The sequence below is a fragment of the Salvia hispanica genome, chromosome 5, assembly GCF_023119035.1.
Source record: "Salvia hispanica cultivar TCC Black 2014 chromosome 5, UniMelb_Shisp_WGS_1.0, whole genome shotgun sequence".
Taxonomy (NCBI): Eukaryota; Viridiplantae; Streptophyta; class Magnoliopsida; order Lamiales; family Lamiaceae; genus Salvia; species Salvia hispanica.
In genome coordinates this window covers 11,151,655-11,168,746 of record NC_062969.1, presented here as the reverse complement: position 1 = coordinate 11,168,746, position 17,092 = coordinate 11,151,655, and the positions used below count along the sequence as shown (strand labels likewise).

At 36.0% G+C, this 17,092-nt stretch overlaps 1 protein-coding gene and 1 pseudogene across 1 annotated transcript; one reads left to right on the top strand and one right to left on the bottom strand.

Annotated features, from left to right (window-relative positions):
* Positions 1-4,486, bottom strand: part of LOC125189409 — a 4,877-nt pseudogene extending 391 nt beyond the window's left edge.
* A 1,083-nt stretch (positions 4,487-5,569) lies between these two features.
* LOC125188119 lies at positions 5,570-15,680 on the top strand. The gene is made up of 8 exons (XM_048084863.1): positions 5,570-6,076; positions 6,652-7,011; positions 7,085-7,344; positions 8,342-8,483; positions 12,329-12,700; positions 12,813-12,944; positions 13,218-13,346; positions 13,457-15,680. Exons 1-8 carry the CDS (start codon positions 5,912-5,914, stop codon positions 15,551-15,553), a joined length of 3,657 nt encoding a protein of 1,218 aa, XP_047940820.1. The 5' UTR covers positions 5,570-5,911; the 3' UTR covers positions 15,554-15,680.
* The last annotated feature ends 1,412 nt before the right edge of the window (positions 15,681-17,092 follow it).

Here is a 17,092-nt window from a genome sequence, read left to right as displayed (position 1 = left end):
TATATATATATATATATAAGGATGTATTCATATCAAAACGCTAAGTATGAGTAAAACTTAAAACACTTGCAGTCCATTGGATCTTGTGATCTAACTGTCAAATTAATGTCACGTGTCATCTTATAATGTAGATTTTTAGCCTAATAATGTAGCTCGGATATTAATGTAGTATTTTTGTCAAATAATGTACATTTCCATTCTAATAATGTACCTCGGCTAATAATGTAGATTTTTAGTATAATAATGTACCTTATCACAACCATCCAATCTAAGGATCCAAGGGCTGTGATTTGTGTTGTGTTTTACACGAGATGCTGTTAGGACCCTAATACACCCCTATATATATCTACACACATATAATGTCAACTATGTGTACAATCCATGTCAACTACATATACAATTCATGTTAACTACACAATATAATGTCAACTACACAATATAATGTCAACTACATGTACAATTCATGTCAAATAGTATTTATTGAATAAAGTTGTTGACATTTGATGTGTAGTTGACATGAATTGTATATGTAGTTGAAAAAAATAGTAATAATAATAATAATAAAATGAAAAAAAAATTTAAAAAAAAATAAAAAAATTAAACAAAATTAAAAAAATTAATAAAAAAAATTAATAAAATTATAATTATGCCCCTCTGTTGACATAAACTACATGCTGTTGACATTTCACAAATATTCTGAATGAGTGACTGAGATTGCATCTCAATTCTCAATTAGGTTGATAAATCTCAACCTAACAAGACCATATATATATATATATATGGTGCCCCCTTATTTAGAGTCACAGCGTACATCCAATCTGGTGCTGCCATGTGGCACAAAACATGCAATATTTTAAACACAAAAATGCAATCTAGTTATATATGCATTTTCGCAGATTGCATTTTAGTTGTATGTAAATTGCATTTTATAGTGTTGAGTTTTGCATTTTCACATAAATTGCATTTTTTTATTGTTAAGTTTTGCATTTTCACATATAAAAATGCAATTCGTCTATATATAAAATGCAAATTAAACAGTCAATATCAAAAATGCAAAACTCAATGATAAAAAATGCAATCTGCATATAACAAAAATATCATTTTATGGGTCAAAAGTATCATTTTTACTAAAAATATATTTATACACGATAAAATGATATTTTTTCAGCATGCATAAAATGATACTTTTATTTCATAAAATGATATTCTGTTCCATAAAATGATATTTTTCGTCCATAAAATGAGGGTTATTAAGTTATCACCATAAATATGGGTTATGATATGATCACATCCCTATATATACATCCCTATATATATATATAGGAATGTATTCAAATCCTTTTCATATCTTTTGTCCTTTTTCCTTCTTAATCCTAGCCCCACGATTTTGTCATCTGACGGTTAGATTAATGTCACGTGTCATTTAATAATGCATATTTTCATTCTAATAATGCACAACGGCTAATAATGCAACATTATAGACTAATAATGCATTGATCACAACCATCCAATTCAAGGATCCAAGGGCTGAGATTAAGAAGGAAATAGGACACTTAGGGTGCAAAGGAGCCTAACGCACCCCTATATATATATATATATAGGGTCTTGTTAGGATGTGATTTTTGGACATAATTGAGAAATGAGATGCAATCTCAGCCACTAATTCACAAGATTAATTTTGATGTCAACAACTATTACATTATGTCAACAAGGGGGTATAATTGTCTTTTCATTAATAATGTAGAGGACAAAAATAAAATACATTTGAAATCATTTTCTAAAGTCTTCAAATCTTCAACATTCAAATCTTCAAATCTTCAATTCTTCAACATTCAAATCTTCAAATCTTCAACATTCATATCTTCAAATTTTCAAATCTTCAACATTCATATCTTCAAATCTTCAACATTCAAATCTTCAAATCTTTAAATCTTCAATTCTTCAACATTCAAATCTTCAAATCTTCTTCAACATTTAAATCTTCAAATCTTCAAATCTTCAACATTCAAATCTTCTTCAACATTCAAATCTTCAAATCTTCAACATTCAAATCTTCAAATCTTCAACATTCAAATCTTCAAATCTTCTTCAACATTCAAATCTTCAAATCTTCAAATCTTCAAATCTTCAACATTCAAATCTTCAATATCAATATCGAATGTCAACAACTCGTATTAAAATGTCAACAACTAACAAATAACACTTATAATTAACATATCAATACCGAGAATATCGAATGTCAACAACTCATATTAAAATGTCAACAACTAACAAATATCAATACCGAGAATATCGAATGTCAACAACTCGTATTAAAATGTCAACAACTAACAAATAACAATTACAATTCACATATCAATACCGAGAATATCGAATGTCAACAACTCGTATTAAAATGTCAACAACTAACAAATAATACTTATAATTCACATATCAATACCAAGAATATCGAATGTCAACAACTCGTATTAAAATGTCAACAACTAACAAATAACACTTACAATTCACATATCAATACCGAGAATATCGAATGTCAACAACTCGTATTAAAATGTCAACAACTAACAAATAACACTTACTATTCACATATCAATACCGAGAATATCGAATGTCAACAACTCGTATTAAAATGTCAACAACTAACAAATAATACTTATAATTCACATATCAACTACGATGTCAACAACAAACATTATTCATGTCAACTACGATGTCAACAACAAACATTATTCATGTCAACTACGATGTCAACAACAAACGTTATTTATGTCAAATATTATGTCAACAACAACATTTTACAAATAATTAATGTCAATAACAAATATTTTCATGTCAACGACCTATATTATTTATGTCAACAACAACGTTTTACATATAATTCATGTCAACAACAATGTTTTATATATAATTTATGTCAACAATATTTTTCATAAAATTTATGCCAACCACCTATATAATTCATGTCAACAACAAACTTTATTTATGTCAACTATTATGTCAACAATAACATTTTACAAATAATTAATGTCAACAACAAATATTTTCATGTCAACGACGTATATTATTTATGTCAACAACAATGTTTTACATATAATTTATGCCAACGACCTATATAATTCATGTCAACAACAAACGTTATTATGTCAACGAGCTATATAATTCATGTAAAAAATAAACATCTTTATGTCAACAACTTATATAATTTATGTCAACAATAATATTTTAGGCAATATCACAAACACCTTATATGCACAACTCAAAAAGATCCGAATTGAACCGAATATGCAGTGTACTCCTATGTACGCCTATTTCTCCTACGAATTGAACCTTCAGTCATAGGCAAATACAACGAGATTTATCGAAATTCGAACAACTGCATAAAAAAATTCAATTCAGCCAAATATGTGTATAGTTGACATAAATTTGTGTATGTGGTTGACATTAGTTAACATTAAAAAAATGGAGATAGTTAAATCTTAAATCTAACTCTTAGCAACTAATTTCCAATTGGGGAATATCACCAAACACCTAGAGTGCATTATGATTAAGCTTGATTCTCCAATCAAATCCAATCTAATTCCTCCCGACTGCCATCACCAAATCAAATCCAATCCAATTCCTCCCCACTACCATCACCAAATCACAGATCAAATGAAGCGATTGGAGATGCAGGAGAACGGAGTCAATGCAGACACGGCGGAGGATTTCGCCGGTGACGGCAGATGCGGTGAGAAGTCAGGGTACTTGACGGCGGAGACAGCGGCAGAGCATAGAGAGAGGTCAAAATCGGAGCATAAAATCTGCAAAAATACACTAATTCTAACTAATTAAATAATTGCAACAACACTAAATTAGTAAATTAAAAATTGATTTCATTGAGGATTTGCGATTAAGTGGAATTCAATTTTGAAAAATCTGAATATTACCTAGCGGCGTTGAGAGAGAATCGTTTCTGCGGCTGTTTATGCCTAAGCGTGTGCAAATCGCCGCCGACGCAGAACTCCATAACGACGCAGGAGAAATTCGAAGCTTCGAATTCGGCGAAAAGTGTAGGGAGAAACGAATGATCGATGAGGCGCATGATCTTCCTCTCTATCTCCGCTCTCTGCGTCTTCTTCTTCAACACGAGAACGTCGTTGTCCACCACCTTCATCGCGTAGAGGCGGCCGTCGTCCGCCGCGCCGCGGAGGCGGCAGAGGTAGAGGTGGCCGATGTCGCCACTGCCGATCTGGCGCACGAGACTGAAATCGCGGAATGTGAGGTTCGATTTCAGGCGGATCGCCTGGAACGAGGAGTCCGATGATCGGTGCGGTTTCATCGCCGTCACTTGATCAGGCGAGCTCGGCGGAAGCTTGAAGGAGAAGCGACTGAAGCTGGTGCAGTGGCTTAGAGTGGCTTTATAAAATTACCAGAAATTACTATTCTGCCCTTTCATATTAAATTAATCTAAAAATATTTATTGTGTGATAAAATCTGGACCACTCATTTAATAAAAATGAGGGGCTATATTGTAGGCCCTTTTTTACTTTACTCTAAATCGTTATAGTATTATTTACTCGTTTTATTCATTATTCTTCGTTAAGTATTTTATTAATTATCATTTTTTTACCATTTTCATAGTTACAGAATTGGTGATATATGCAGTATGCTACTTTTCTTTTGTAGAGAATATTGCAAATAATTAATTTTCTTCTACATTTCACTATACTATACATTTAGGTTTGTGAGATTGAAAATTTAAAACACAATTTTCTAACAATTCTTGAGAATTTGATAAAAGAAAAGGAACGGAAACAAGAAGATATCTTGGACTGCGATAAAGGAATCAATGCATTTTACTGCTCAAACTTTGCTGATGATACTATCAATTTTAAAAACTTAGAAAAAAAACTCAATATTCTCATTGTTTTCAAGAGCCTAGTTAATGAGCGGGTGGATTAAAATTGACATTAAATTACTCTTAATTAACAATAATTAATTCATTAAGCAGTTACCCTAATTAAATTATTATGTCATAACATTAATTCATTTATCAATAATTTTGATGCATTAAATAATAGTTAATTTATTAAGCATTATTTACAAACATTAAATTATATCTTGCTGGGTAAAGTAAAATAAATTATCATTTAACATTTAATTTATAAAATATTACTAAATAAAATAAATTTTAAATTTTAAAACAATCCACTTATCAAATAATTCCACTTATTTTTATCAAGTCTTTTAAGTTTTATCTTACCAACCACGTAAACACTACTAAATTATCATCTCAAATTTTGTCTACAACCAAATAATACTATTAAATTATTTTTATTCTTGAGAGGTCTATCTTTCTTTAATTTTGCGTTATCTTATCATCTGTATCATACAGAGCCTTATATAATATGCTGCAATTAAGTTTTTTGTTTGGTTTGTAAATGTGATTCCATCAGTGCAGATATAGAAGTCAATTTATATGAGCCAACCACGATTTTAAATGTTCATAATATGTCTACATAATGTCGTTTTAAAATCACAAAAACTACCAAAAATAAATAAATATTGTAGTTTTAGAAAGAGAGAAATAGTGTTGTCATTCTACCCCTTTGTGCACTCTTCGAATCTACATTGAACACTACCAAATCTCGTCACCGAAAACCCCTCTCCGCTCTATAAATTCCTAAATTCTCAATCTCGCTCGATTGGAATTCATCGTCTGATATCAATTTCGTTGCATTTCTCAATCAAGACATAGATGCGCTAATTGTGTACGGATACGTCGTTTACATAGCTTCTCTACTGATACGGACTTCATTTGCGCATCGGTCGCGCTAATTTATGCTTTGGGCGATTGCTCTGGGTGCTTGGAGGGGATTTGGCTCTGGAAGAAGAGGAGTGTTTGCAGGAGGTATCGAGATTAGGAGATAGAATGCCTGGGATAGCGCAGAAGATTAATGTCTGCGGCGATTCTAATGCCACTGTTTATCACAAATCAGTGGTAGGGAATGGTCAATCATTTAATGGTTCGTCGGTCTCCGCCAATGGCTTCTGGTCTAGCAATCGCGATGATCTGAGCTACAATCAGCTGCAGAAGGTGTGTTACCAGCTAATGTACATGTCAGTTAAGGTGTAGAGTGTGTTTGGCAGTTTTTTGTTTATGGAATGAGGTGAGTTTGGTTTATATGTTTGTTTAGAAGGTTGCAGGGTTGAATTGGAAGACTAGAATTTGAAAATTGAGTGAATTTGGGAATGCCGTGTGGATGTGAACTCCGTTTTTTTTCTTACATTTGCTCTATGTTTGAATTTATTTTTTGGGGAAAAGAAGTTGTTGAGCTTAATCTTACTTGATACCACTGTGGTGTACTGATCTTGGTGGGTGACTTCAAACTTTAAAAAAAGTTTGATACTTGATAGTGTTTTTCTTATGCATTTGTTGCATTTTGACTATTGCAATTGACCTAGTATGTTACTTGATCATGCGGTCTTTCAAGTAATGTCTTTTAGATAAAATTTCTCATGCTCAAGTTCCACGAGTATAACCTTCTATATGTCATTTAGGGCAGGTATTTCCTTGTTTCATTCGTGTGTCATCTTATTCTTGAGCCATTAGATGAGATTTTATGTCGCGTCATCTGAGCATCTTTTTCTCCTTTTCTATGTTTCATACAGTTTTGGTCTGAGCTGTCAAAACAAGCTCGGCAGAAACTTATGAGGATTGACAAACAGTCACTGTTTGAGCATGCTCGTAAAAACATGTACTGCCCTAGATGCAATGGGTTGCTGCTTGAAGTTTCTTTACAGATTGTTATGTACGGAAAGTCTCTACAGCAAGATGCAACGAATGGCCATTACAATGGGCGAACCACAAACAATCAGAACTGTGGCAACTTGTGTATTGACAATGAGTGCCAAGATAACATGATAGATCCGTCTATACATCCGTGGGGTGGATTAACCACTGCCAGGGAAGGTACTTTGACACTGTTGGACTGTTACCTTCACTCAAAGTCTTTGAAGGGTCTCCAAAATGTAAGTGTCAACTCTACGTAGTTTTGTCTTCTTTTGTGCAAATCTTAGGTTAACTCCCTTTAATATGAATCAGGTATTTGATAGTGCACGTGCAAGGGAAAGAGAACGCAAGTTGCTGTATCCTGATGCATGCGGAGGAAGTGGCCAGGGATGGATGAGTCAAGGAATGACAGGATTTGGCAGAGGGCATGGAACAAGAGAAACTTGTGCTCTTCACACTGCTAGGTTATCGGTGGAGACATTGGTCGATTTTTGGTCAGCCCTTGGAGGGGAGACTCAGAAATCTCTCTTAAGGATGAAAGAAAAAGACTTTCTTGAAAGACTCATGTATAGGTGTGCCATCCTCCTTTTCCTTGTTAGTGACTTAGTTCAACACTCACTGGCTCTTTAATGACTATAGCAGTTTCAAGAAATGTAAAGACACCAATCTGTGTTAATGTTGTAAATATATAGTAGGAGTATAATTTTTTCTGTTAAACATTGACTTATTCTAGGTTTCAGTTTTCCATTTAATACTTTGTCTCCATTGGACAAGGATGTGGCATGCAGCTTCTGGAGTAGAAATGTTAGTGCATAGACATCATAATGGTTATTTATAAATATATATTGATCTTCATGATTTGGCTAAAGTTAGCACAGTATGAAGATCTTTAGAGCTGGGCTAACTCATTCTATTTGGTAGTCCAGAACATTTAAAGTATAAAATTTTAAGATATGGTACAGATTCTTATATAAGATGTAGTCTTATTTTGTCTAACTTAATGTCCAACCAAAAATTTAGTAGGAGATGTCATGCTTGACAGCAAATATCTTAGCTCCAACCTTTTTTTTATCATCAAACTTATAGCACTGGAAGTAAGTTTAGGTTTCCACTTAGCAAGGTTTTATACTATTATCACACTACTGAAGTAAATTTCGTAAACCTTCATGCTACTTGAGATGCTTCAGCTGTATAAATTGGTGTTAAGCAGTGGCATTTCCATCAAAAGTTGTCTCATGATTAAAATTTCCTGTGTCATCTTCAGAATTACTGGGAATGGTGAGTTTGTTGTAATTTTATCATATGTGACTAGTTTCTTCTCGTTTTAGTGTTAACTTGATTAGCTTGGAGTGACACATTAATTTGCTTAGGGCTTGAGTTATAATCAAATGAATGGGATAGGTATATAATTTAGCATTAAGACAAAAATCTACCTTATACTCGAAAAGTTTGTGCAACTTATGAATTAAATCCTTAGGGATAGGTCAATGAAGTTCTTATTCAATGTTGGTTCAAGGGTAATCCAATTTGAGTTCAATGCAAAGAAACTTATAATTTCCTTGTTTGCAGGTTTGACAGCAAAAGGTTTTGTAGAGACTGTCGACGAAATGTGATGCGTGAATTCAAGGAGCTGAAAGAGCTGAAGCACATGAGAAAGGATCCTCGCAGTACCAGCTGGTTTTGCGGAGCTGATTCCATCTTCCAATACGAGGTGCACAATCTGGATTATCTAGTCATTCTTTTGGAAATTTGATATTCTGGTCCTACAATATGATAGAGATAAGGCGGTGGAGGATGAATGAATTTGTGCATAAACGAATGAAACAGCCTGCTTGAGAAGAAACGGAAGAACAGAAAGAGTGAACAAAAGGAACAATCTAAAATATAAATCTGAATAAAAGAATCCTCTTACGAGGCCCTACGGTACTACTGTCCTAAACTGTTTTCTAAGACATATAGCTCTTCCACTGACGAGCTATTTCTATAACTATAGCAGACTCATAATTTGAATAAGGCTCCTAACTAAATAAGGACTCCTAAATCAACTCTATCTCTAATACTCTATAATATCTGTCTCTAATTCTTTAGTCATTACTGATATGCAAGACTTTATCAACGACTGATAAATAATAACTAGATGTCCTCTCACACTTACTCTATTGTTGAAACAGCCTTGTCCTCAAGGCTGGATTCAAAATTATCCATGGGGGGGCCATACTCAATCTTGCCGACATGAGGTGGTGAGCAGAACCACTGAATACCCAAAAAATGAAGGAACGAAAAAGGAAGTGGGTGCAGGCTGCTGTATGGGGGAGGGGGGAGGAGAAGATTATTGTGGCGGTGGCGGGCAGGCTGGAAGCAGGGGTGCTGTTGTTAGCAATGGAGTAGCAACAGACACAACAACTGATATCGTTACATGCGTATCAAGAGTTTACCTGCTTTCTTGTCTTTATCTTTATTAATTGTTACGAGTATTTATTAGTGGTGAATTAGTGGAGTCCCCCAAAAAAAGCATTATCTTAGGAGTCTTGTGTTTATCTTTAGAGTCATGCTTATCTTAGGGTTTCCTTTTCTTTCGAGTCTTGTGTTTATCTTAGGATTTCCTTATGCTTTTAGGATTGAGTCATGACTCATGGCTATAAATACCCTTGATGTTGAAGAGAGAAGCCTCATCTAGGATTTTGGTTGAGTATTGGCATTGGCCAAGGACCTTGCAAGAGGGTCATTCTTTGTTATTCCTTTCAGTTAATGCAATATAGTTCTTTCTGTTATCATTGAAATACCTGTGTGCATTACTCTGCCAAGGGCAGCATCTTCGGCATTCCAGCAAGCAGATGGGGTGCGTGATCTTCAACCCTAAAAATTGGTGCAGTGAGTGTCCTTCTCCAATTGTGTATACGAGAAGGACCGAGTCCGAGAGCGTGCTTGAGGTTTCGGAGCATGCAGCTGATTCAACAAAGCGGTCTTTTGCAGAAATTTGAGCTACCCTTTCTGCGTTCTCAGCCAAATTTGAACGACACACAACTGATACCAACCGTCATCCTGCCGATATGAGTTCTTTATTAGTACGTTGGTGGTATACTTGATGCCCAGGCCCTCTGGAGACTCCACCGGTGCCTTTACCAGTCCCTGACACCGATGTGGTTGCTTCTCAACCCACCTTGTCCCATCCATCGTTTGATGGTTTAACATCCTTGGCTTGGCTATAATCTCCACCACCAATAGTTGCAAACACACCACCTCCGTCATCAGTACCAGTACCACCTACTGTTTTGTCTCCACTATCCGTTGTGCTAGCAGGTGTGCACCATCCAGTCCCGATGCTGCGTCACCACAACCCCTTCTCCTGCCCCGGGCGCAGCAGCAGAATCTGCAGACCCTAGAACTCGTTCAACAATCCGTGCCAGCCCCTGCTGTGGTTACTGTTGTTATTTCTCGCCTGAAAGCAGCCTTTATCCGAACCCGAATGTCCGCCAGCGCCACCCATCGGCCTGCTCAGTACTTCCTGGCCATAAAATTTAGTACAAAGAGTACAGAGTTGCAGAAACTATTTTAGCAACTCATCACTCAGATTGCAATTTGTCTTCATCTTTGCTTGGTCTTCAGTTTTGCCGGATGTCACCCTACCTAAAGCATGAGTATGAGCCCCCTTGGTCACTCTCGACTCCATCCTTGAGGGAAAGTCTGTTTCGACAGACGTAGTATTGATAGCGAAACATGAGTATTGAGAGTTTCCCTGCTTTCTTGTCTTTATCTTTATTAATTGTTATATGTAAGTAGTGAATATTTGGAGAATTGGAGTCCTGGAGATAGGATTATCTTAAGAGTCTTGTTTTCTTTAGAGTCGTGTTAATCTTAGGATTTCCTTTCCTTTCCTTTTGAGTCTTGTGTTTATAATTCAGAGTCAGTTTACCTTAGGATATGCTTTTAGGATTGAGTCATGGCTATAAATACCCTTGATGTTGAAGAGGGAAGCCTCACTTGGATTTTAGTTGAGTATTGGCATTGACCAAGGTCCATGCAAGAGGGTCGTTCTTCGTTATTCCTTTAAGTTTATGTAATAAAGTTCTCTCCGTTATTCATTCAAATATCTGTGTGCATTAATCTACCCAAGGGCTGCATCTTCGGCATTCCATTGAGCAGTTGGGGTTCGCATGGGCGAAGCCAACCTTTGGAGGGGTGGTGCAAATGCCCCTCACTCCCACTCCTATATTTTTATACTCCCTCCGTCCCAAGATAAGTGACCTACTTCTTTTGGGCACGGGATTTAAGGAATGGTATTTAAATAAGTTAAAGTGGAGAGAGTAAAGTATGAAAGAGGGAAAAGTAGAGGAGAGAAGAGAGAATAAAGTATTTGGAGAATAAAGTAAGAGAGATGACTTTTTGCTAAAAATGGAAATAGGTCACTTATAGTGGGACACCCCAAAAAGGAATACAGGTCACTTATCTTGGGACGGAGAGAGTACTAATTTCTAATATAACTCAAATTATTTACTAAATTCCCCCTTATTAAATTCTCAAAATTACACTATAATATATAAATTTGCCCCTGCTGAAATTATCTTCTGGCTACGTCCCTGGGGGTGCGTGATCTTCCACCCTAACAACTATGGCAAACTCTGTCACAACTGGTAGATCGATAGTTAGGCAGGCGCTGCCATGAAAACATGAGATAGGTGCGGTGAATAGCGGAATTGTAATAGTAACAGGAGGTGGTTGAATCGTCAACATATTGTTGGCAACGGAGGGCAGGTCTGTGGGCCTGTGGCCAAGAATCCCTTTGGGCCAGTGATGGAAACATGACCATATGGAAGCAGGACGTAGGTTGGGTGCCGATCTCTGGTTATGTGGGTGCAACACCCTTTGAAGTTGCAAGGGTTTGCATTGATTTCTCTAATTTGGTGTCGAACTTGGCTTTCAAGGCCTCCAACGCCTTCTTGAATCCATCGATATGGGCCTCCGTGCTTCGTGTGGTAACCATCGTTCGCCGCACCAATTGATAGAAAAAACGATAACTAACAGAGCATAAACTTAGAAAAAAATCAAGGATAAATCCTCCAGCCCCATGGCTAAACTACCTTCCTAACTCTCAACTCCACACGTAGCTTCCATTGAGGAGCTATTTATAATAACTAATAACAGACTCCTACTTTGAATAAGGCTCCTAACTATATAAAAACTCATAAATTAACCCCTACTCTAAGAGATAAAATCTATCTCTAAACAAATACTGATATAAACAAGACTCTATGAACAAACTAATAAATACTCCTTCCGTCCGCAATCAATTGGCTCAGTATGACTCTGCTCGAGTTTTAAGAAATGTAATGGAAAGTGGATGGAAAAAGTTAATGGAATGTGGAGTCTATTTACCAAAAGTAGTAAAAAGTAAGTGAGAAAATTATTAGCATACGGATGAAAATGACAAATTGGGCCAATTAATGGCGGACGGGGGGAGTAATAACTAAAGATAATGTTCCAGAATGCAGGGGACTTCCTCTAAAACAATACTACTGGAATAATGATTAATGATGCATCTTGTACTTAATTTCTCAGGTTTCTCATGATACAGTTAAAGTTGATTGGCATCAAACGTTTTTAGATGCTTGTGGAACGTATCAACACTTTGAATGGGCTATTGGAACTGGAGAAGGAAAATCTGATATCTTGGATTTTAAAAATGTTGGAATGAGTGTAAGGGATCAAGTGAATGGTCTAGATCTAAGTGGTCTGAGTGCTTGTTACATAACTCTGAGGGCTTGGAAAATGGATGGGCGATGCAATGAACTGTGTGTGCAAGCTCATGCATTGCGAGGGCAACAATGTGTTCATTGCAAGCTAGCAGTTGGTGATGGATATGTAACACTTATAATAGAGGAAAATATCAGAAGATTCCTTGAGCATGCAGAGGAGGCCGAGGAAGAAGAGGTAAGCTTGTTGAAAAGAAGAATTTGCTTGATGTTTTCTTCTCCATAATTAGTCCATTTCTGCTATGTCGTTTAATCCCTGATATTATGATTAATACTTATGTTATTTTCAGGATGATGACTCCATTGATACGGATGGAAATGAGTTTGATGGCGAGTGCTCTCGTCCCCAGAAACATGCAAAGAGTCCTGAACTTGCCCAAGAATTTCTCTTAGATGCTGCAACTGTCATTTTCAAGGAGCAGGCATGTTAATTATGTTTATTTCTCATTACTTCAACTTTATGTTTTGAAATTTACATGCAGTCAGAATTATTTCTGGTTTCCAACATGAATGATCATTTGAATCTTAAGTTACTACCTTAACTTGCCCAATTTCCAAGTTGTATTGTTTTAGAGTGAAGTACCAGCTTGGAGTAATTTATGTTTATGAGCTTGTTTAATGTTTGATGTTTTCTTTGGTGAATGGACTTGTTATTAGCACTATGAAGTTTCTTAACTTGACAGATGTTCCTGCAGGTTGAGAAGGCTTTTAGGGAGGGAACTGCCCGTCAAAATGCACGCAGTATTTTTGTATGTCATGCTCTGAAATTGCTGGAAGAGCGCGTGCATGTGGCGTGCAAAGAAATCATCACTTTAGAGAAACAGGTACTTACACGTGTAATGTGTAGTCAGGGGCAGCAGCTATCTATCTAGTTTAATATTTTTCGTGAATTTGAACTTATTCTCACTTTTCCCATTCAAATCTGTATTTACAGATGAAACTTCTTGAAGAAGAAGAAAAGGAGAAGCGTGAAGATGAAGAGCGCAAGGAGCGTAAGAGAACCAAAGAAAGGGGGAAAAAGCTGCGCAGAAAGGAAAGGTTAAGAGAGAAAGAAAACAAATGTGCTGAATCCAATAAAAATGCTGTGGTTCTTGATACTCAAGATGAGGCAGAACCTTGCGCTGATGAGGGCTCTAATAGTGGGAACACCAGAGATTGTGAGATGGAAACAGGAGCAGCTATCCCCCAACCCAGTCCTTTGTCTCCTGATATTCAAGATGACCAATTATTGATGGGTTATAGTTCTCCAAATATGGGAAATCACAATGAAGATATGTTGGAAGAGGAATCTGGCATCACCAGAGATTTAAACAACTCTTTGCCTTATCATCACTATAGGTATTCTCGCAGGACACCTAGGTTACATAGAGATATCGAGCAGGATTTCACCTCAAAGTGGTCCGATAGGAGAAAGGGTGCAGCAATATCAGAGAGTGAAGTCACTACTGGCAAGTATGAATCAAGATTTCATGCTGATCGCTTTGAATCTACAAGGACCAATCATTGCTTCAATAAGCCGTTAAGAACGAATGCTGCAAAGTTCAACCCAAGAAATAGTCCAAAGTTGAGTGAAAAACATCAGTGTACCAATAACAGAGAAGGTGGCAGATGCGATTACCAAGATTGTAGTTGTAACCATCCTAACGACTATCGAGCAAGGCCTGAGTCACATATGTTGAGATCAACTGGAGAGCCTAAATATGTGAATAACTTGGAATCATCTTTCGATATTTCAAAATCATATTATCCAGAGGAATGCACTGCTGAAGCTGAGTGCACATGTGAGATTAATGAGCAAGTTAAAGCAAATGCCAACTGTAACTGTGGTAACTTACATGTTAGAAATAAAGTCTGGGAACCTTTGGATTCACTGAAAAAACGTGCTCAAAGCAACTCAGGAACTGATGTTGCCTTGAAGCCCAACAAAGTCGAAACTACTGAGTCTGATCGAGATCCTGAATTATCTGGTACTGCTCCTTCTGGTGAATTGACAAATTTTTCGATTGAAAGTAATAGCGCGGACAATGAACTGGGGGACATGGCAAAGTCTGGAAATGGTACTTGCAAAGACAGGGATAATGGATTTCATTCAATGGAAAAGTCTGCGAATAACATTAAGGTGGAAGAAGCGGAAGATTGCGAGTTAAGTTTCATGACTAAAACTCCACTCAGGACAGTAGGGTCATTTCTCAGCAGATCTTCCAACTCTGACAGCTGCTCTTCATGCCTAAGTGAAGGTGACTCCTCGAACCACCAAAATCTGGAATCAACATCCACATCAGATTCAGAAGAGTCTAGCCAAACCTCTGAGGGTAGAGATATGTTGCATTGTCTTGAAAGTAGGTTTCGCGAGTGTCACAAAGTTGTGGATAATTTAATCACAGCAAGAGCACAAGATGCTAACAGCCAGGAACTAGCTTCATCCAGCAGTTTGCCTGCAGAAACAGCCACGTATTGTGAGAGCGGGAAAGCAAATGCCGGTGTGGATGTTCTGTCTCAAAGCGTGCTTCCCACTATGATGCAGAATCAGAGCATACAGTATCCCACCTATCAGGCCCCAACAATGGCTTATTACCATCAAGCTCCGGTTTCATGGCCAGCCGGACTTACTAATGGATTTACGTCCTTTCACTACCCCAACCATTACTTATATGCTAATCGGTTTGGATACGACTTGAACACAAATGCACAGTTGATGCAGTATGGGGGCTTACAGCATCTCCCTCCGCCACTGATCACTCATGTTCATATGCCTCTCTTCCCCAGTGCAGCTAATGTAGTCAGCTCAAAGAATCACAGTATAGATTCAACAGTTGCAGAGGATGGCAAGTGTGAGAAGGCGAATGATGATTTCTCTCTCTTCCATTTTGGTGGCCCTGTAGGATTCAAACCTGAGGAAGCTGTCACCTTGAAAGGAGGACGAGGGGGCGATTTGTCAGAAAAGAGTCCTCATTCCTGCAATACAAAAGAGTCCATAGAAGAATACAATTTGTTTGCTGACAGTAATAGCATAAAGTTTCCTATTTTCTAATTTATTTTGGATTTGTTATACAAGGAATCCAGAGTGGGTGATGGAGGTTTGAGTGCTGTGTAAACAATAATCCTCCCCTGCAAATTTTTAGAGTTTTTTTTATAACATTATACATTGATTGTTTTCATTTGCTTGTTGCCATGTCATTTTTTGAGGGAGTAGTACTAAGAGTATGTTTTACCAGTTCCCAACACATTGTGGTTTTTTGGATGAAGATATGTTTCTACTATTGGCATGATGTGTTCGTCAAAAATGGAATGCCTTCTTTGTGGTCTAAACATGATGATAAAACAAGAACAGTGTTTATTTAAGTTAATATGTGCAATTTATACTTTGTCGCCCTAAATAAAAATCTTCATGAATTAAATTCTGTAAAAATAGATTAAATCTTTGCTTATACAAGCAAGAAACAAGATACACCAATACATATTGAAATTTGAAATACAGCAATAACTACCAACATGTGCATTTAAGCAGTGAATAAGTATGTACTTGAACTCGGCATATAAAAAACAAATCATTTTCACTGCTCGAACCGAATCGAACCAAAAAAATATAAATTTTGTTAAAATAAAGAGCGTGCCGAATTATTTGAAAAACTGATTCAAAATCTGAACTATAAAAAACAAACTGAACCGAAAAAAATGAAATCTCATAAATATATCCAAAAAATTCAAAAATTCAAAAATTAATTTTCAATAATTAACACAAAAATATATCATATCAACTGTTAATATCTCATATGTATTTTGTCCCACATCGGTTATGTAACATTGCTTAGTTTAGTCTCTTGTACTATATATATGTTACCAATGTTGAATAATAATATATACTACTACTTCCTCCACTATGTGTCTTTAACATAGCTTAGCTTAGTCTCTTGTACTATATATATGTTACCCATGTTGCATAATAATATATACTACTACTTCCTCCACTGTGTCACTTTACTTTACTGTTCTACATCAATCAATTTACATATACAAACAATTAAAATCTTAATAAATCTAAATATTATTACATTTGTTAATATAAATCAACACAAATAGAGTTTATTTTTAAGTGTAACACATCATCTGTCTCAGCAGATAAAACACTTTTCTTTTTACTCTGTCCCAAATAAGATGACACATTTCTATTTATAGAAACTCTCTCTCTCCAATTAATACATTCAACTATTTTTTCCTTTCCAATTAAAATATTCAACTCTTTTTTCTCTCTCCATTTAATACTTACACTACACCAAATAACTCTCTCAACCTCAATTTTTAGAATTTTAATTATGTAGTTTTTAATTTTTAGGATTTTAAATAGGTAACTATCAATTTTTAGGATTTTAATTATCTAATTTTTATTTTTTTTTTTGTAATTTGTAATAGTAGTTCGGATATTTTTAATGCATTTTAATACTATGGAAATGTTTTTATTTAAATTGAATAATATAAATGTGAGACCCTTGAGCTTGCTCTTGCGGAAGAGCATGGATGTGGGTGTTGTGTTTTTGCGGAAGAGCAGAGAGTAAAAAATAAACAAAAGTGG